Source organism: Sarcophilus harrisii, chromosome 4 (genome assembly GCF_902635505.1).
Source record: "Sarcophilus harrisii chromosome 4, mSarHar1.11, whole genome shotgun sequence".
Classification (NCBI taxonomy): domain Eukaryota; kingdom Metazoa; phylum Chordata; class Mammalia; order Dasyuromorphia; family Dasyuridae; genus Sarcophilus; species Sarcophilus harrisii.
Window position 1 is genome coordinate 26,702,522 of NC_045429.1, and position 21,024 is coordinate 26,723,545.

General features: G+C 42.8%; 1 protein-coding gene across 2 annotated transcripts in view; it reads left to right on the forward strand.

Moving 5' to 3' along the window:
* SPATA6 (spermatogenesis associated 6) overlaps positions 1-21,024 on the forward strand; it is a 122,029-nt gene that overhangs the window by 43,830 nt on the left and 57,175 nt on the right. The window contains exons 6-9 of one of the 2 annotated variants that reach the window (XM_031969155.1): positions 9,647-9,733; positions 11,503-11,586; positions 12,944-13,246; positions 19,718-19,805. In XM_031969155.1, coding sequence (XP_031825015.1) covers positions 9,647-9,733; positions 11,503-11,586; positions 12,944-13,246; positions 19,718-19,805 — 562 coding nt within the window. The remainder of the gene's footprint in view (positions 1-9,646; positions 9,734-11,502; positions 11,587-12,943; positions 13,247-19,717; positions 19,806-21,024) is intronic. The other variant, XM_031969156.1, reaches the window with a different exon arrangement.

Genomic DNA, 21,024 nt, shown 5'->3' on the forward strand with positions numbered 1-21,024 from the left:
TTAAAGTGGAAGTTGGTAGTTCCTGGGTAATCCTGATTGTGTTCCTTGATACTTGAATTGTTTCTTTCTGTCTATTTGCAGTATTTTCTCCTTGATATGATTATTCTGGAATTTAGCTATAATATTCCTTGAAGTTTTCATTTTGTAGTCTCTTTAAGCATGTGATTAATGGATTCTTTCACTGACTATTTTACCCTCTGGTTCAAGGATATCAGGGCAGTTTTCTTGGATAATTTCTTAAAAAATGTTGTCTAGCCTCTTTTTTTCAATTTTTTTCCCCCAGGTAGTCCAATAATTCTTAGATTGTCTCTCCTGGATCTATTTTCCAGGTCAGTTGTTTTTCCAATGAGATATTTTATATTTTCTTTTATTTTTTCTTTCATTTTTAGTTTGGTTTGATGTTTTTTGCTTATTTGTAAAGGATGAGGTGTGCTCCTAGGGCATGGGGGAGATGGTCCCAAGCTTCTTCTACAGAGTGACAGGGATTTCTTGCTGCACGGGGGCCAGTGCTGCTGGCTTCCCCACTGTGCTAGGTGGGCCTGGCTGAGCCCTGGCTGTTATGCTGGGGTTCTGGGGCTCACTATTTGCCTTTTGTAGTTGTTGGAGTCTCACAGCTGGTGGGCTGACCACTGGCTTCTGGACCAGGGCTTTAGCCAATGCTGCTCTATTTTGGCTGAGAGCTTCCCAGCAGAGTCTTCCAGTGCCGAGTCTTCTCAGCCCTAGGCCTCTCTGGCTATTAAGGTAGATCTTTCCTGAAGTTCCTCCAAAATTGTTACATTCCAAATATTTGTGGGTTGTCACTCCAAAACCTGTTCAGAGGCTTGATCTAGTGTTGATTCTGAGGGATGCCAAGAAGGGCTCAGGTAGACACCTGTCTACTCTCTGCCATCTTGGCCCCTCCCATCATCACTTTCTATAAAATTGTGTATAATTGGTTATTATACTGACCAGAGTTCTTAAGTATTTTCACATTAATTTCTTTGACAATATTGGAATTGTATAAATTGTTTTCTTTGTTCTGCCCTTTTTGTTCTGCTTTACTTCATGTAAATCTTCTCAGCTTTAGAAGAAAAGAACAAAAAAGGAAGGGCTTCTTTGCTGTGTGAGGAAAAGGCCTGGTCACTTTGGCTTGAGATTATCTAGCAAAGATCCAGGGCGAGTCATATAAGTGCTCCTGCGAATCCTGGATGGGCCGCCGGGGGGGAGAGGAGTGGAGCTGTTTCTCCTTAGTTCTTCAGGTGAATCTAGATGCCAGGAGTGGAAATTGCTAAAATGCCAGGTTAGCCTCTTTGTGAGAGCCACCCACAGGTGGGATGGCTGGTCTCAAGAGGCTGTGGGCTTCCGTATATTTTAGAGGTCTTCAAGCAAAGAATAAGTGATCTCTTCTGGAATAATTTGAGATTTTTTTTTAAAGTTTTGACTACATGACTACTGAAGTCTTTCTGAATTTGCAATCTGTGACTTTTGTGATTCACAACTTTTCTGAGTCTCAGCCCAGCTACTCTATAGCTTGTAAGTTGAACCAATGGTATCATATATAATACATAGAAATGGGAGTCACTGAACCATATATAAGGATCTCTGCAGGCTGCATATTAACTTAGGTTTAAAATGTAATTATTAAAAATGTTAAAAATATAAACAATATCTATGCTTGACTGTATTTTTATTTATTTTGCTGGATATTTTTGGTTACATTTTAATCTGGTTTGGGCCTCACTTGGGAGAGTTTTGGGCTGAGTGAAGCCTGCAGTCCACATGTTTAACAGCTCTGCTCTAACCCCCATTGTTTACTTCCATTACACCACAATTCTGTTATTAGTAGCACAACAGTGTATTTTTACTAGAAGACAGGTTATATTATTGCTCTGTATCCAAAGTTAATGATAGGAACATCAGACTTACTCTTGTGACGTTCAAACAATCACTAATAACAAACCTAACCTAGGAAACTGGAGAATAGAAAAGATCCATTCACCTAAGGAGAAAGTGCCCTTGATGGTTCATGTCATCAGTTAGATGTCATTGATAGTATTCAAATACACACAGAATGAGAACCAGCCTGAATTCTCCCTGAGAATCTTTTTTGGGCATGGCAGTTACTTGTCCTTGATGTGTCAATTAGACATTTCTCCAACATATGGCACATCACTCACTCAAAATGTTTTTTTAATTTTTTCTGTGTGGATTTTTGTATTTTTTAGAACTTGGATTTTTAAAATTTGTTTTTATATAGTAGTTAGGGATTCTTGTTCTCCACTAAATGCCCCAGAATGTTTGTTGGAAGAGGCCTCAATGACAACTTGGCCTGAGCGTGATTTTCTCTACAAAAGTTATCATCAGCTGATTATCCAGATTCTAGATTCTGTTTAAGTAATTTTAATTTCTTTGAAAAAATATTTGTTATTTCTTTTCCCCACAGTTACATATAAAATAGGTTTTTTTAGGTTGTACATATGCATTCATTTTTTACACATTTCCATAAGAATCTTGTTGGGAGAAAAAAAATCAGAACAAAAGAAAAAAATCACAAGAAACATAGAAGAAATACTATGTGTTGATCTACCTTTAGTCTCCATAGTTCTCTCTTTGGATCTGTATGGTGTTTGCTTTCCAAAGTCTATTGGGATTGCCTTGAATCACTGAACCTCTGAGAACCAAGTCTTTCACAGTTGATCATGGCACAATCTTGCTGTTGCTGTGTACGATGTTTTCCTGGTTCTGCTTGCTTCACTCAGCACCAATTCATGTAAAACTTTCCAAGCCTTTCTAAAATCAACGTGTTCATCATTTTTATAGAACAATAATATTCCATTACTTTGACATAACATAACTTAGACAGCTATTCCTCAACTGATGGACATTTATTCATTTTCCAATTCTTTGCCACCACAAAAAGAGCTACTACAAACACTTTTGCACATGTGGGTCCTTTTCCACATTTTGTGATTTCTTTGATATATAGACCCACTACTGGCATTGCTGGATCAAAGGGTATGTACAGTTTGATAACTCTTTGGGCATAGTTCCAAATTGCTCTCCAGAATGGTTGGATCAGTTCACAACTTCATCAACAATGTATCAATATCCCAGTTTTCCTGCCTCTCCTCCAACTTCCAACATTTATCATTATTTTTTCTTGCCACCTTAGCCGATCTGAAAGGTGTAAGGTGATATATCAGAGTTGTTTTAATTTGCATTTCTCTAGTCAACAGTGATTTAGAAAATTTTTTCAAATGACTATAGATGGCTTTAATTTCTTCATCTGAAAATTGCCTGGTCATATCCTTTGACCTCATCAATTGAGGAGTAACTTCTTTTCTTATAAATTTGAGTCATTCCTCTATATAGTTTAGAAATGAGGACTTTATTATAAACATTAGCTATAAATTTTTTTTCCTAGCTTTCTGCTTCCCTTATAATCTCAGCTGCATTTGTTTTGTTTGTGCAAAACCTTTTAAATGTAATATAATCAAAATTATCCATTTTGCATGTTATAATGTTATCTAGTTCTTCTTTGGCCATAAATTCTTCCCTTCTCCATAGAAGCAAAATGTATTCCATTTCAACCTTTTACCTTACTCTGCGTGTATCTCTCTGTTTAAATGTGTTTCTTGTTAACAACATATTGTAGGATTCTGTTTTTTAATCCACTCTGCTATGAACTTCCATTTTGTGAGAGCGTTCATCCCATCCACATTCACAGTTATGATTGTCAGTTGTGTATTTACTTCCATCCTGTTTTCTCTCCTGTTTTTCACCCCGACTTTCCACCCTTCCCCTCCTTAGTGGTGTTTTGTTTCTGATAAACTCCTCCCTCAATCTGTTCTCCTTTCCAGTGCTCCTCCCTTCTCTTTCCCCTTTCTTCTGGTATTTTTGCCTTCCCTTCTATCCAGCCTTTTCTTCCCCCCTTTTCCTCCTACTTCCTTATAGGGTAAAATAAATTTCTATATCCAACTGAGTTATTCCCTCTGTGAGCCAAAACTGATGAGATTAATCTTCAGACAATGTTCATCTCCCTCTCTTCTTTCCCTCTATTATAATAAGTCTTTTGTATGTCTTCATGTGATCTAATTTACCCCATTTTACTTCCCTTTTCCTCTTTTCTCAATACAGTCCTTTTTCTACCTCTTAATATCATCATATTAAAATCAATTTATACCCACACCCTCTATTTATATATGCCCTCTCTAATTCTAACTTATAAAAGATGCCCTCTCTATCTTATACATAATAATATATATATATATATTATGTATACACACACACACATATATATTTATATAAGATACAGTCCTCAAGAGTTACAAGTATCATTTTCTCTTGTAGGGACATAAACAATTTAACCTTTAATTAATGTTTTTTTTTTCTTTCCTATTTTACCTTTCTATGCTTCTCATGTGTCTTGTATTTATAGATAAAATTCTCTGTTTAGTTCTGGACTTTTCAGTAGAAATGATTGAAAGTTCCCTACATCACTTAAGGTCCATCTCCTCCTTTGAAAAATGAAACTCAGTCTTACTGGGTGGTTGATTCTTGGTTGTAATCCCAGAAATATGGTATTCCAAGCCCTCTGATCTTTTATTGTAAAAGCTGCCAAATCCTGGGTAATCCTGACTGTGGTTCCTCAATAGTTGAATTTTTTTGGCAGATATTTTTCCAGTTATAGTTTTTGATATTTTTACATATACATACACATATATATGATATTTATCATATATAATATGAGATTATAGTCCGGGGTTTTTCAATAATGTTTTCATTGTGGGATTTCTTTCTGAAGGTAATCAGTGGATTTTTTCAGTGATTACTTTGCCCTCTGGTTTAGTGTATGTATTAGGTGCTTGATGATCTCTTAATGAATATCAACCAGCATTTTTTTTTGGTTCTGGCCTTTGGGGAGTCCAATAATTTTAAAACTGTCTGTTCTTGATTTATTTTCCACGTCAGTTTTTTTTCCAATGAGGTATTTACATTTTCTTCCATTTTTTCATTCTTTTTCATATTTGATTGATTCTTGATGTTTCATAGAGTCATTAGCTTTCATCTGTCCAGTTCTAGTTTTTAATGTATGATTTTCTTCATTTAGTTTTTATATCTCCTTTTCCATTAGATTATTTCTACTTTTAAAGGTGTTGTTTTATTCAAGGGACTTTTTTTTTGCATTTGACCAATTGTAGTTTTTTAGGAATTGTTTTTCTTTTCTAAACATTTGAATCTCTTGCATGCCTCTCATTTCTTTCCCCAGTTTTTCTTCTATTTCTCTTATTTGACTTTTAAAATCCTTTATGAGAGCTTCCAAGAAGAGGGCTCTTTGGGCTTGAGACCAATTCATATCCCTCTTTGAGGTTTCACATTGGGCATTTTCTCCTCTTCTGAGTTGGTGTTTTGGTATCCCCCTGCCATCGTAGTAGCTTTCTATGGTCAAGGTTCTTTCCTGTTTCTTGCTCATTTTCTTTCTTTCTTTTTTCCTATTTTGTGACTTTTTACTGCTCCTGGGATATGGAGGCTCTGTCCTAAGCTTCTTGTGCAGCTTTGAAGCTTGGCTTTGAGCACAGGGAGATTCCCTTGTGTTTGGTGTCTTACTCACAGCAGGGGCAGCCTGACTTAGTCTCTCCTGTTGTCACCTGATTTCCTGCCTGACAATTTGTCAGGGACTGGAGGCTGCTCCAGTGGTCTGCTTTGCTACTCTTTTACTGAGTCAGGATTGAGGGTCTCATTTGCTGACCCTTTCATTGGCTTTCCTGGCCATGTCTGAAACTGGACTGAGCACCTTTTTCACATCAATGAGATCAACCTTTCTTGAAGTCCCCTTTCCTCTCTCTCTCTCTCTCTCTCTCTCTCTCTTTCTGTCTCTCTCTGTCTCTCTCTCTCTCTGTCTCTGTCTCTGTCTCTCTCTCATTCTCTCTCTCTGTCTGTCTTTGATGTTAAGGACTGTCTTTTGTCTCTTTTTTATATGCCCAGTATTTGGCTTTAAGTAAGCACTCAATAAATGTTTATCAACCGACTCTTTGACTGCTTGAGATTAGTTTGTTTTATTTTTATATTGGGCTCATATTTGCAGAGGTGAGGTCCCCAAGTATGAGGGCTAGAATTGGAGAAAAATTATAAGCTATGTACTAAATTCACTGAAGAAGGAAGATGCTGGCCAGGGTTCTGAAGACCACAATTACCAGGAATATGATTGGGTGGAAGACATGAATAAAATGAATCTCAAAAGAAGCGAGGTAACGGAATGGTGGAGGTGGGGTTGAACCTGAAATTGTCAGGCGGGAACAAGGAACATTCCAACATACCGAACCTTACTAGTGAGCTGAGGGAAATGCATGAAGGTGCTGCACTCCTAGAAAGAGTAGCCTGGGAGACTGTCATCAGAAGGGAACCAGATTTCAGTAATAAAGAGTAAATAGAAGGAGTAGGAGGGGAAAAGATTTGGAATGAAGAGAAGTTTGTTGCCTTTGGAATGGGCATTTCAGAGGGCACATTGGAAGACCTGGGTGCTCTTAATTGGAGCTTTGGGATGGGAGCTTTGAAGAGGATTGGAGTTAGGTGGGTATGGGGAATGGGGTTTCGATGATGACCTTTAAAATCCCTGAGATGTAAAAGCCTCATGACCTGATGCCTCATTTGTGTGTTTTCAAAGGGCCTTCCTGACATTGTCTTTGGTGGCTCAGAATCACTTTCTTACCCTCAGTAAGGTATGAGAGGATGACTCCATGAAAAATTTCATATAAACCCAGAAAAAGAAGAAAAGACATTAAAAAGGTGGAGCTACCCCAAGTCTTAACTCCTCTTTCTATGCACCTCCATAAAAATGCTTTTTCACCGCCTTTTATTTGGGGATATGAGCCTTGGTTCTGAGAACCTATGTGTCCGCAAGTTTTGTCCAAACTAAAAAGGTTTCAAGCCTTGTTTTTGCTAAGAACCAACCTGAGCATGGGGGGAGGTTCACCATCAACAAGGTGGCCACTAGCTGATAAATTCCTTGTCCCTGGCAATCTGTGGAACAAAAACCATGGCTGAAAGAACATGGAAGAAAAGAAATTGGCTCTGTGATCCCCTTTCACGTTTGTGTTGGTGGTGGCCAAGTTCCCCAAAATGATAGTTTTTTGATACTTGCTGAACATTAGTTTAGCTCTTTGTGCTTTAAATTTGATATCCTTGCTCAAGGATCAGTGAGTCCATATTATAAGGGAGTGAACTATATCAATACTGAATGGAGAAGTCGGTCAGTTGGTAAACATTTGTTAAACTACTACTATATGTAGCTGTATGACGCTGGCCTAGTTACTTAAGTCTTAATTAAGTTTCCTTAATCTAGCTGAAGAAGGAAATGGCAAACCATTCCAGTATCTTTGCCAAGAGGACTCTGTACAGGGTCAGAAGTGTCAGACACTATTGAACAAGAGGGCGAGGCACCTCTTTTCTAGGGATCCTAATTTCTGGGGATCCAAAGAAAAGCAAAAAAGAGCCCCTTCTGTTAGAGTGCTCAGGCTAATAAGAGAGAGGTGTAAACAACTATGTACAAACTAGCTCTATACGGGATAAAATAGTGAAGGCATTGGGATTAAGGGGATCAGGAAAGCTTCCTCTGGAAGGTGGGGTTTTAGCTGAAGGCAGCCTGGGAAGCCAAGGGGAGGAGATGAAGAGGAAGAGCATTTCAGGTATGAGGGATGGCCAGAGAAAATGCCTGGAGTCAGGAAATGGAATATCCTGTTTGAGGACTGGCAAGGAGGCTAGTAGTGCCAGTGGATTGAGGAGTGTATGTTCATGGAGAGGGAGTGAGGGATGTAAAATATAAAAAGTTGGAAAAGTAAGGGGGGGCAGGTTATAAATTTAACAGTCGTTAAATATGTATTAAGTGCCTACTGTGTGCTGGTCTGTGATAAGTGCTGGGGATACAAAAGAGACAGTTCATAGATGCTGCAAAGATCCATTAAGTGAAATAATGTAGAGGGAGAAGGAAAGATGGCATAGGATACCAACAGTAGGCAACCACTTGGATGAAGTTCTACCAAATGAGACCAAGGGGCAATTGTATTGAATGAGAATCAAAAATGTAGAGAGAAGCAGGAGAATCTCAAAGGCTGCAGAGTCCAGGAGAATGAGGATTGGTAAAAGGCCATGAGATTTGGCAGTTGAGATGACTGGCAGTTTTGGAGAGAGCAGTTTCAGTAGCATGATGAGTTCAGTTTATGCTGGAAAGCTTTAAGAGAGGGTTTGCCTTGGGGGAAGAGAAGGCAGAGTGATTGTGACAGAAGGCATCTGAGTAAGATGAGGAGCAGGGGAGAAGCAGCAGCTCATGGCAAATGGCCTTGATTTCTAAAGTGAACTAACTGGGAGATAAGGTTCTCAGCTGAGAGAGTGGGCAGGCGTGGGACATTCAAGGCATGAAAAATTTCCAAAAAGCTGCAGTGATGAGTGAGACTGAATCACTTAGGCAAGGTTTAAAACATTTGTGGTGCTATGCTGGGGGTCCAATGGAGATGATATCTCACAAATTTATAGCGAACCCAGTTGTCACGGCTCTGTAATTTTCTCCAACTTCATCCAGCAGCACATGTGTTGGAACAAAGACATAGAGGATGGAGGGGATCTAAGGCTGAAGGTTGGTAGGGTGAAGTTGGCAAAATGATAAGGGGGGAATGGACTCGAGAGGAGCGCAGTGTATTCAACGGGTTGGCCAAGGGGCAAGACAAGGAATGGGGAGAGTGGAGCCAGTGCAAGGCTAGTAACTTGGGAAAGAATTTAGGGATTAGAGGTCACGGTGTGGAAGAATATGGTTTAGGATTGCAAGAGATGAAATGCCATTTGATTTTGGTCAGATAAGTGAATGTCAGAGTTCACGAATACAGAATTGGTGCATTTGTAAGTAATAACAAATTCATTGAAAATGGATTTTGACAATATGGGAGATTAGGGTCTCCCCTTAAGGAAGTATCTTTATGTATGTTGAAGTCCCCCTGGTCTGATGGCAGTAGTTGGTGAGGAGAGAAAAACTGCGAACCAGGCACTGAATTCATTAAAGAAAGAAGCAGAGTGTCTTAGAAGTTGGAAGAGAACAGCTACTGGGATTTTGATTGGGTGATAGGTATCATTGGGCGAACCTTAAAGGAGGAGAGGTTCTTGTGTAATAGGAGAGAGGGAAGATAAATGGGAATGGCAGGAAGGAGCAAGGAGCATCCCTATTTCCTCATCTTGACCGATAAGTTGGGTGTGTTAGTGAAAGTGCTGCAGAGGGAGACCCAAGAATCTGTGACATGGGAGGGAGCCAGGTCTCAGTGAGAGCTATGGACCAGGCATTCCATCGAGCACAGTGGAAGGGATGGCTAACTTCTGAGTGGGACCTTGAGAGGGTTGGGGAAGAGGGAAATGGATAGAAGATTGGGCAGGGGGAAATGAAGAACTGGTTTGGTTGACAGCTGGAGGTTCAGAACCTTTGGCATGGGGGAGGTCTAACCAGCAGGAAGTTTGATGGTCCTTGAGGAGTGAGTTCAGGAAGATTTTCATTGTCCAGAGTCTTCTCGGAGATTTGTGCAGTTCAAGTGAGGGGATAGATGCTTGAAGCTGAAGGAATAGTGTTACTCCCTTCCCCCAAGGCAGGAGACCAGGCTAGAAACACAATGGATTGGCTTTTCCCCAACAGGGAGGAACCTGGTGCTTGCAGGAAATGTATTTCTCTTCTGGAGGGAAGCTGGAGAACTGGTGGGATGGACTCACTCCTCTACACCAGGTAGGCCAGAGCCAGCTATGGTTACGTAGCTCTTGGCCAGTGGGTTAATGATGATGATTGAAGGAACTGGGCTTGTTTAAGTTGAAGAGGAGATTCAGGAACAACATGGCAGTTGTCTTGAAGTGGTTGAATGTGTAGAAAGCCTAAGGTGTGTTCTGCTGAGCCCTGGAAGAACCAGCCCAGAGCAACGGAATCAGAGTTGCTAAGTGGCAGATTTCTAACTTAGATGTTTCCCAGAATGTAATGGGCCATGCTGGGGAGTGGGGAAGTCTTCTGGTAGAAGCTGGACAAATACTTCCTGGGAATAAATAGATAATGGATATTCAGCCAGGCTGCACCAGATGGCCCCTGGGGTCTCTGCAGCTGAGGACCGGGGATAATACCAAGTGTGTAAACTTGGGACAGTAGACATTTTCCACAGAACTCCCATCCCTGTGTGGTCCCCTTCCAATAATAATCTGCTGGTTGGTGATTTTATTGGGGAGGAGGGTCCTGGACCCTTGTCCAGATGTTGACAGAGGGGTACAAGAAAAATCCCAGAGGAAATCTGATGTCCTGGCAAAATAAGAGACGTTTTGTTTTTTCTAATCATAATTGGTATTTCTATACATTGTATCACATATTCAGCATTAACCCACAGAATAAGGTAGTGATGGAATTAGTACCCCCATTTTTCAAACTTGGAAACCAAGACTTGTCACCCAAGTGTTGGAGATGAGATTCCAACCCAGGTTCTTCTGGACCCTGAGTTTTTCTCCTGGGCACTTTGCTCTGGAGCAGTCCCATCTGTGAGAAAGATAGGGTTTATGGGAGCTGAGTGTATTGCGGCCTGGGGCATGTTTCCATTCCTGTACCTAAGTGAAATAGCAGTCAGCCCCTGACCATTTTGTGTGTACCCAGGAGAGAGTCAGGCAAAGTCCTAGGACCAGTGTGTGTGAGAGGCATTCTGGGGAGACTTAGAGGAGAAGCTTTAGATGGTTGGAGGTCAGGACATCCTGGAAGGGTCTGCATATGGGATGAGGTGGAAAAGTGCCTTGGAGTTAAGCCTAAGGAGCTGGCCAGAAGTGAGTCTAGAGGAAGAGACTTGAGAAAGCTGGTCTCAGAGGCAATCATCTACCAAATGTTTAAGTGTGTGTTCAGATTATTGTGTTTGTGGAAGATGCTCTCATGAAGATTGCACGTGGGCAAGACACAGATATCTCACACAATTTAGAATGTTAGATGAAAAGTGCATTATATATGGGAAGGATGTGAGGAATCAGGAACGGTTGCCTGGAGGAAGTGGTCTTTGAGCTGGGCCTTCCACGATGGATAGGATGTCATCTGACTAAAGTGGGGAGGGGAGCATGGGAGTGCTGAAGTCCCTGATGTGCTGTGGCAAGGGTACCAGACAGTGGCCACCTGCGGCTGCTGTGCCTAAGTCCTCCATCCACCTGAACTTAAATGCCTGAAGTTCTTCAGACCCCCTGCTTAGGTGGGAGGAAACACTAAAAATGGATGACAGCAGGGATGATAGAACTGCAAACCCAGACATCTGATTGTTTTCCAGAAGCCCTGGAATCATCAGAAATCAGATAGCTAGCAGTGCCATTGCTGTCTTGTTGACATTTTGACATAGCAAAGTTCTGCCTTTTCCAATTATCTCAAAGACTAAAGCTAACAAAGGGATGGAGTTTATATTTAGGCAACATTTTGTAGTTTTGATGTTTTTTTTCTTATTGTATAGATCCAGATATTGAGAAACTACCTTTTCTTTTTCCACTCCTTAGGGACTTGCTCCAAAGATGGAATTTTCTACCACCTCTGTGATCACAGAATGCCTGATCAGCTCAAGGAAATGTCGGGGCCTCCAGGTAATGGTTCTTAGTTTAAAAGGTTCCATAGCTCCAAGCCTCTGCTGTATGTCTGCTGCCCTGACATTTTGATAGGTCTCCTGGTCCTACTGGTTTGCCCCCTGCCCGTTTCCCACTTCTGGTATGTCTTTGGATAGAGCAGTTGCTGTGGATATCTGACAAAGTGATTAAATTTAATCAAATGTGATTAGAATAAAAAAATCACTACTCAGTGGGAAGTGATAGAAAAAGCTCCTTTCTTAGGAATCAGCTAATGGCTGTCAAGATGAAAAGGAGAAGAAAGAAGAAGAGGAGGAAGAAGGGGAAATGGGCTTCTTCTCTTTTGCCATCCTATCTTATATAGCTAGCAGGTTGTCCAAAAAAAAAAAGATTAAAGTTAGGAAAGCCCGTTCCTAGACCTTCAAGGTTTGGAAAGTGCTTTCAAATGCTTCCCTAGGCAGACTTCTAGGGTTGTGGATTAGAAGGGCCCTGGCACCTTATGGGATGACACAGAAAATACCTGCTAAACCTTGAAGGGTGAGAATGTTGGAGTAGGATTCATGCTCAGCTGACTTGGGCTTGATGGGGGTTGGTATAGATTACTTGTTTTTCTTTCCTCCGAGGACCTTTTCTGGCCTCCAGTCTAAAGCCTCATTTGACTGTTGAAGAAATTGAGTCCTAGAAGAAGAAGAGACTTTGAATTCAGTTCATCTCCTCTCTGGCTCCTTGCTAACATCCAGAGATGGGAGAAACAATAATTCCTTTCCTCTGGGATCTAATAGTTTAGACTGGGACCCTTAACTTTTTTGTGCCATGGACCCTTTTGGTAGTCTGCTGAAACCCTTGAACTGCTTCTCCAAATGCATATTGGATAATTGAAGAAAATGCTAAATTTTAGAAAGAGGCTAGTGAAAATAAATTTGGGATTTATTTTCCATCCAAATTTACAAACTCCTTGAAATCTGCCACAGTCCCAGTTTAATAATTCTATGTCTAGTGGGAGTGGGATGGAGAGGGATAAGATTTCCAGGAAACTCAAACAAAGAACATTGAACAAATCATCCTATTGGCTCCCCGGGTCTCTGGGTTCTCCAGTGCTTTGTTAGCAGTTTGACCAAAAGGAAAGGCTGGGCCTGGATCTCAAGATCATGGGCCCTGACCTTAGGAAGGCTCCTCACTAGGTCAGGGTTTTGAACTTGACAACCTGAGTGTCTCAGAGCTACCTCATCAAGTCCACCAAGGGCTGTATTCTGCCTCATTTCCACAGTAGTTGGAGGGGAAACTCCAAAGAGGGGAGGGATGCTCCCCTTCCTGCTCCTTGGGCTTTCTCGGCTGCTCTCCATTGCCATCCCCACGTGACTCCCATTTCCTTTTTCAGGCTCAGGAGAAACCGTCATACCACGCCAACCCCCTTGAAAGGAGCCATGGTCGGATGCAAGTCAGAGGATCAACAAGATCATCCAAGAAAAAGTCCAGGTCCCCTGAGAGACACAAGTATTACTCCAACCCACGGAACTACGAGCAGCCCACCATCTCGTCCAAGTCCCACTCCCCATCCCCGTACACCAAGAGGCGAATGTGTGAGCTGTCTGAGGACACCAGGCGGCGGTTGGCTCATCTCAATCTGGGACCCTATGAATTCAAAAAGGAGACTGACAAACCTCCGTTTGTCATCAGACATGTATGTGTGCTCTCTCGGGCCTCTGTCCCCTCGGAGGGCAGCTCCTCAGCCATGTCCCCTCAGTGTACAGGAATACTTCTGCCCCAAGTCTACCAGCCATCTCCAGGCAAAAGTCATGTCGTCACAGGCAGGGCTAGTGATGCCGTACGTAGATCCTCCCTGTCCACTCCCTTTCTCCCGACACAGAGGGCGACCTGACCCATCTCTGGACTAATGACCTCAGTGTCCAAAGGGGACTGAGAAAGGGGCCTTGGAAACAAGGTGAACCTAGGTGTGCAGGAGGACCTTGGGGAAGGCGTCTGGAGGAGGAGAGGCCTGGGAGCCTAGGCCCGACTAGCATTCCCTTTCAGGCCCGCTAATGAGGACAGCCTTTCCTGACATCAGACCTAGGTTGGCCTCTTGGGAGCCTCCAGCCCCGGCTCCCTGGTCTACCCAACAGAACATGTCTCCTGGTCCTCGTGCTTTTTCAGCTTGATGCTTTCAAGCTTTCAACCTGAAGACCGTTAGTTCTCGTGTTTCCCTTTGTCTTCTCTGGGCCAAGCATCCCCGGCTCCCTGTTCGAAGGAGGCAGGCTGGTGGGGGTGGAATGGAAGCCCACTTGGCCCAGCGCTACTTTGTACCCTAAGTGCCTGTCGTCTTCTGGGTCTCTCCAAGGAGAACAAAGAGTCCTGTCTCTTCTTGCATTTATTGTTTTAGGGGCTCTACTGTGCTGAGTTCTGCTCATTCCAAAGTTTACCATAATATGTACATTTGGGCCTTTGGCCCATTAGAACTAATCTCAGAAACTTGATTACATTGGATGCATTCAATTTAATCCCCCTCTGTTATCTTCACTTTCTCCCTTATCTTCAATCCTTGTCTACTCTGTTTCCCTGTTAATTGCCTACAGTTACTCCCATTAAAAGAAAGAGGGAAGTGTTGTGATGTAAGTCAGGAAGACTTCCTTTGAAGTCCTGTGATCCTGGGCAGACCACTCACCTCCCCAGTGGCTCTGCTAACTCCCAGGACTTATCTCCCAAAGTTCCGGGGCAGGGGGTGGATGGAGTCCCTGATTCAAGATTCCCACTGGTTTTCCTTGTAGTGCTGGTAATTGGGAAAGATGTGAAGTGTAGAAAAGAGAGGTCAGGGTCTGACAGATGCAAAGGTCCAAGAGACTTCAGGCCATCTGTAGAGCCTGCCCTTATCTCCGCCCCTGTGAGGTGCTGGCTCCCCAGCTTGAAATGAAGCAGTTTATCTGAAACACCACTGAGTGTGGCTCCTGTCGTCTGCTGCCTTCACCCCTGACTCAGGTGCGTTGCTGAAGAAAGCTGGAGGGAATCACATGTCAACTGCGACTGCCCCTCCGTGGGTTAGGTTACAATTCTGGTATGCTTCTTTAGTCAGTTCACTGTCCACTCTGTGTGGAGTGTTTCTCAAACCTTTTCATTCCTTCTGAAACCTCCCATGATTTCCTTGTCCCAGCTCCACCCCCGGGAACCTTGCCTTCTGAAAAAATCAAGTCTGTTTGTTGTGAGAGGCCCCCCTTCTTCCCTTCACCTCCCCTTCTATCATTCAGACATGTTCCTTTAGCTCATCTCACATGAAGATGTGGTGCTTCTCCTTGCCAGGGCAGGCCCCTCTAGAGTGAGCCCATTGCAGCCCATCTTCTCCAGAAGATGTTTCCTCTGCACTACCTTCAGTCCTTGTCTACTGTTTCCCTGTCATTACCTACAGTTATTCCCATGTCTCTCCCCCTGAGTTCCTCAGTCCCCATTAGCCATTGTCCCATTTCTCTCTTCTTGTGGCAAATCTCCTTGATAAGAAGCGTCTCCATTGACTCTTGTCAAGGTGGGTTTCCATCCTCACCATTCCACCAAGACTGCTGGCTCACGTTATGGATGATCTGATTACCCAGCCCAAAGGCCCTTCTCCTTCTTGGCCTCTCTGAAGCCTTCCACACTGGTGGTCGTTCTCTCTTCCTTGATTCTTTCTTTCCTATCTCTCTTCCTATCTGTCTGGTCATTCAACCTTCTTTCCTGGATCTTCATTAGCTCTTGCCTTCCAATGGTGAGTGTCCCCCAAGGCTCTGTCCTGGGCCCTCTTCTCCCTTTTTTCTTCACTGTTTCAGTCACTTCTCACCTCTCTGCTGACAATTCTCAGATCTATTTATTCTCTCCTGACCTCCAAACCCTCCTCTCCAACTTCCTGTTGGCCATCTCCAGTTGGATGTCCCAGCGACATCTTAAACTCAGCATGTCCAAAATGGAACTCACTCCTCTTTGAAACTTCCCTATTACTGTCGGGGGAACTGCCATTCTTCTGGTCACTCATTCTCAACTCTTCACTCTCTCTCCCCTTCCTGTATCTAGCCACTTGCCAAGGTCTATTTTACTTTCTCATTATCTCTCTGATGTCTGTCTGCTGCTTTCTTCTGACATTATCACCATCTAGGTGCAGGCTCTCCACACCTCATGTCTGGATCGCTGCAGTTGCCTGCTAGTGCCTCTCTGCCCTCCTGCTCTGCCCCAGATCCCTCCACCGTAGGTGTCCCCCTCTCTCAAACTGATTTTCCTTAAGTGCAAGTTTGACATGACTCCTCCCCATTCAGTCAATTCCAACAAATCTCACTGCTGAGATCAAAACCCAAAATCCTCTGTTTGGGGGCAGCTGGGTAGTGCGGGGTAGAGCATCAGCCCTGAAGTCAGGAGGACCTGAGTTCAAATGTGACCTCAGACACTTAATACTTCCTGGCTGTGTGATGCTGGGCAAGTCACTTAACCCCAATTGCCTCAGCAAAAAAAAAAAAAAAATCCTCTCTTCTTAAAATCCCTTCCTAACCTGCTCTTGCTACTTTTCCAGTCTTCTTATACCTGATTCCTGCCCCTGCCCTCTAGGATTCTGGGATATAGTGATGCCTCCCTGCTTTTCCTCAAACAAGACACTCTTTATCTTCTGATTCTGGGCATTTTCACTGACTGCCCCCACATTTGTAATTCTCTCTCTGCCCATCTTTGCCCCTTAGCTTTGCTTCAAGTATCAGCTAACTTCTGTCTTTCCATCCCACCTTAATCTTAGGACCTTTCCTTGGAAATATATTCAGTTTAATTTGGAAAATTAGATACGTAGACAGACATATATAGTACATATGGTGGTTTGCATGTTGTCTCCCCCACTGAGAGTAAGGACCTTTTGTCTTTCATTGTATTCTTAAGCACTTAGCACAGTACCTGACATGTAGTGGGCTTAATAAATGCTTCTAGACTTGGTGGAACTGGCCTTTCTTGCATCTCCTGACTCTTAAATCCAAGACTCTTTCAAAACTTCATGGTTGCAAACATGACCTTTATTTGCATATTAAGGAAACTGATAGGCTTCATGATTTTCTAAACTCAGAAGTTTGGAAGTCCTTTTCACATGCAAGAAGAATTCATTTAAGTTCTTCAGTGCTGCCCCAGGCCCCAGCTCTGCTCTTCCTGGTGAAGTCCAAAGGCACCTGCCTTCTTGGGAATTGGGCTTGCCTTGGCTGACAGTTAGCCCCTTGCCGCTCATCTTTTCCTGATCTTCATGAAGTCAAGTCACTCTTTGTCTAATGCTGGTGCTGTTGAACCCAGAACTCCTTTCCTGGTGCCCTCTTGCTCTGTATCTCTTGGATGGCCCTATATAACCGGTTCCAGTAACCATTGACTATTCTTGCATCCCTCTCTTTGTCTCAGCTGCTCATCCTCCTTTTGCCTTGTCCTGATAGGTACAAGGACATCTAGAGCATGATTTTCCCCATTTAAAATGCAAATTATTGATTCAGGACCTCTCTGATTACACTGGCCCCATCTCCGTAAAATTTACATGGCGGTATTTGGCTGCCTTCCTGACTGGCAGACATTTTTAAATGTCTTTAACTTTAATGGCTGTCCACAGTTGGACATTTTGTGTCTGGCATTAAATTGCAAATAGAAATCACACTCAAATCTAACTTTTAATTGGAAGGAACAAAAGCACATTTAATTAAAATGGTTGAGTTGGGAAAGATGGTAATCAGAATTATTTTTGGTTAAGTGTTAGTCACTTGTTCAGGGACACAGGGCTTCGAAAATGCTTTTGCTTTAATGTTCTCTAATGTTTCACTTTACTTCTTGACTTGCAATGATTTTAACATAGCTCAATACAGTCAGTTTTAAAAATTATTTTTTCTCAATCCATTGTTCTTTCTAGCTCACTTGGACAATAATGTAATCACACTCAATTCGTAAAACAAATATTCATCTAAAAATCTCACCTTATATAGCAGTTTACTGTTGACTTTAGATAAGTTAACACATTTGAACCTTTATTAGTCCTTTGAAGGGAGTATGGAGGCCTTTGCTATACATTTCTTCTCATAATAGTAATAATTCACATTTCCCTAGTGCCTTAAGGCAAACTGAAGGCTTTCCTGATGGCCACTCAGTGAGAGAGAGCTACTGTTAGTGGGGATGAGAACTGATATTCATCACTTTAAAGTCTTCTTGTTTAAAGAAAAATAAAGCACTGCAATTAAAATCCAAGGTGCTTTAAATACATTCTCTCAACCAAGCTTCTGTTGAGTGACATGTTGGATCCTCTAGTCTGCTTGGAGCTTCACATTGACCCTGTGCAGTGGATGCGATGGACATTGTGAGTCCCACTTTACAGATGAGAAAACTGGACCTCAGAACATTGAAGTGAAGAGGTACATCTGAGCTTACGGGTGTCGGAGCCCCCAAATTTTCTACCCTTTGCACTCTGCCGTGGTTGGTATGTGGGTAGGATCCCCATGGCAGAGAAGAGTAAACTGAGCTCTGGAGAGGTGAAATCCAACCCAGCTACACACAGTTAATAAATGAAAGAGTTGGGTGGACTGAGGCTCCTGATTTTAAGACCATGATTCTTTTATTTTTTTTTTGTTTTGAACAATGATTCTGGGGTCAGAGGTCAGATTTTGAACCTACCTCTGACCCTGACCCACCTGGGAGACCCTGGGAAAGTCACCCACTTTCCTTCCCCTATAAAAGAAGGGCTAGAAAAAATTGGAGCTAGGATCCTATTAAATGTTTATCTGTTGAACTGAACCGAAATGATGCAAAAGTGTGCCATCTTTTATAATGTGACATTATTAAGGAGCAAAGCCCGGCAGTCCATGCTGTGTGCCATGCCCAGGGACTCCTCCCCTCGCCCCAGTTGGCAGGAACCTCTTTCCTGCCCTCTGCCACGTTTCCAGCGGACGACATCGTCATCCTGCACCATTGCCTCAGCTCCTGTAGTTCTTTCCATCCTTCTCTGCCGCCATTGCAGCCCCCTTTGAGTGTGGCCACATTCGATTCCATTCGTGAGCTTTAGTTTGTGTAGCCCTTCCTTGATTGACCGGCTGTTTGTTTTTGGGTCGTTTCAGTTGTGATTCAGTTTGGGGCTTTCTTGGCGAGGACACTGGAGTGGCTGGACGAGGAAACTAAGGCAAACAGGGTGATATGACTTGCCCAGAGTCCCACAGCTAATAAGCATCTGAGCTTGCCTTCAGGCCCTCAAAAATGCTACCATAAATATTTTGTAGTAAATGATCTCCTTGGGATACATGCCTGAAAGTATACTCTCTGGCTCAAAGGATAGGGATGTTTCAGTCACTTTATTTGCATAATTCCAAATTGCTTCTTGAAATGGTTATATTGATTTACCTTTTCCTTTCCACCAACAATGCACTAAGATGCTCTTCTCACAGATCCTCCAGCATTGACTCTTCCTATCCTTTGTCATGTTTGCCAGTTTCATGAATTTGAAGTGAAACTTCAGCATTGTTTTTATTTGTATTTCTCTTATGAATGACATTCTTTCACATGGTTCTTAATAGTTAGCCTTTGATTAAGTCATTGGAAAATGACCATCATTCGTGTGTGTGTGTGTGTGTGTGTGTGTATGTGTGTGTTTTCTATGTATTTTGGATACTATTATATATTTCTTTTCCCATTTTTAAGCACTTCCCTTCTTGTCACAGCTACATTGATTTTGTTTGTGTAGAATTTTTTCAGTTTTATGTAATCATGGTTACCTCCTTTCTTTTGGAATGGTCTCTATCCCTTGTTTTGTAAAAAAAAAAATCTGTTACTCATACCTGTGGCAGTTACCTGCTTTGCTTCTCTTTTAATATTTATAGTATTATGTTTAATATTAATATTAAGGTCACATATCCATTTCTGTTTATTGTGGAATATGACGTCTGGTTTTGGTCTCGGCCTGATTTCTGCCAAACTGCTTCCTAGTGTTTTTACCCCCAGCGTTCAGGGAGCTCTTTGTTATGAAATTCAAATTTGTTCTGAAGTCTACTGTACTGCAAGCTGACTTTATTAAGCTCTGTCTATGCTCCGGACTCCCCCGGCCTGGTCTTCCTTGTTAAAGTGGCTCTCAGCTTTGACCAGTGCCAGACACTTTGATGACTGTTCCAATGTTTCTCTCGTGGTTCTAACATCTGGATTTTGCTCCTTCTAGGCTGACCCCCCAAGTCCCAAGCCTGAAATTCTTCTTGGACCTAATGTCAGAGAGCCTTCAAGAGAAGGGTGGTGCAAGTTGCACAACGGTGAGCTGGGATCTGTGTGTACAGGTGTGCGCACTGTTTCTGTTGGGGAAGGTTTGTGCTTATTTAAACTAAGATTATATAAGAAGTCATCGGGCCAGGCCAGGCCAGCAAAGGTTTGTGAAATGTCTGCTGTGTGAAAGGTGTATATCAATACTATGTCCAACACTAAACTCGACATCACATTGTATCACTAAGAAGAACAGTCCTTCCTGGGGCTGCCTGCTTCCTTCCCTTTCCATCCCTGGCCCTGGCCCCAGTGTTTCTGTGCCACCGGAGTCAGCCTTTCCAGGGCATTTACATATAGGTCAACTCAGTAGGACAGAAGGCTGAGGTCAAAGGCCATGGGACCCTCTTCATGCATATGATAGCAATATCTGCCACCATTACCCCCTTTTCTAGCTTAGAAAGTCCTCTCCTCACCGTGAGCTTGTGTTTGAACATCCTTATTGAGTAGAGAGCCCACAATAAGCACTCAGAGGGGGAAGGGAGATTGGAGCCCACTCCCTCATATGATGAAAGGCAAAAACAAGTCACAGAGCTCTTGTCCGTTGCTATAGGCAGTCAGCAGCAGATCCAGGGTAAGCCTCAAACTCACACCTTCTCCCTGGCTGCCCAGCAGCCTGGCTCGGACACTCTCCCTTCGGTATATCCTCAAGTGACACAGACTGCAGTTGTCCTAGCCCCCCATCCATGCTCCGTCTTAGGGGCCGTGGTCAGAGCTCTTCATTTCTCCTACCCTTGGGACAACAACACAAGGAATTGGCTGGGTTGTCAAATCATTATGTGTCAAGAACTGAGGGAATCTCCACGCTCTACAGCATTGGAGGAAGCTGGAGGATTAGTGAAGGGTGAATTATTTATGATGAATCTCTATGCCAGCCGAGTGGAAATGTGGGCAGGTCCTGGGAAAGCTCTGAATTGGGTCTCAGTCAAAAATGGTGTCTGATTCCATAGGAATAGCCCAGCTGGGATCAGAGAGGCTCCTGACTACATTCTGAGTCAAAGAGACACACAAATGACAAATGGTCCACAATCCTCTTCCGCGGCTATGGCAGGAGAAGAAAAGTGGACACTTTATGTGAGTCCTTGTCCAGCAATCAATGAGGAGCCATATTGACTCATATCAGTCTTGATGTTCACACTGTCGATGAAGGCAGAAAACAGAAGGGAATTACAGGATATTGGAAGGATAGTTCTTGTTCTGGGGAAGAATGTGAAA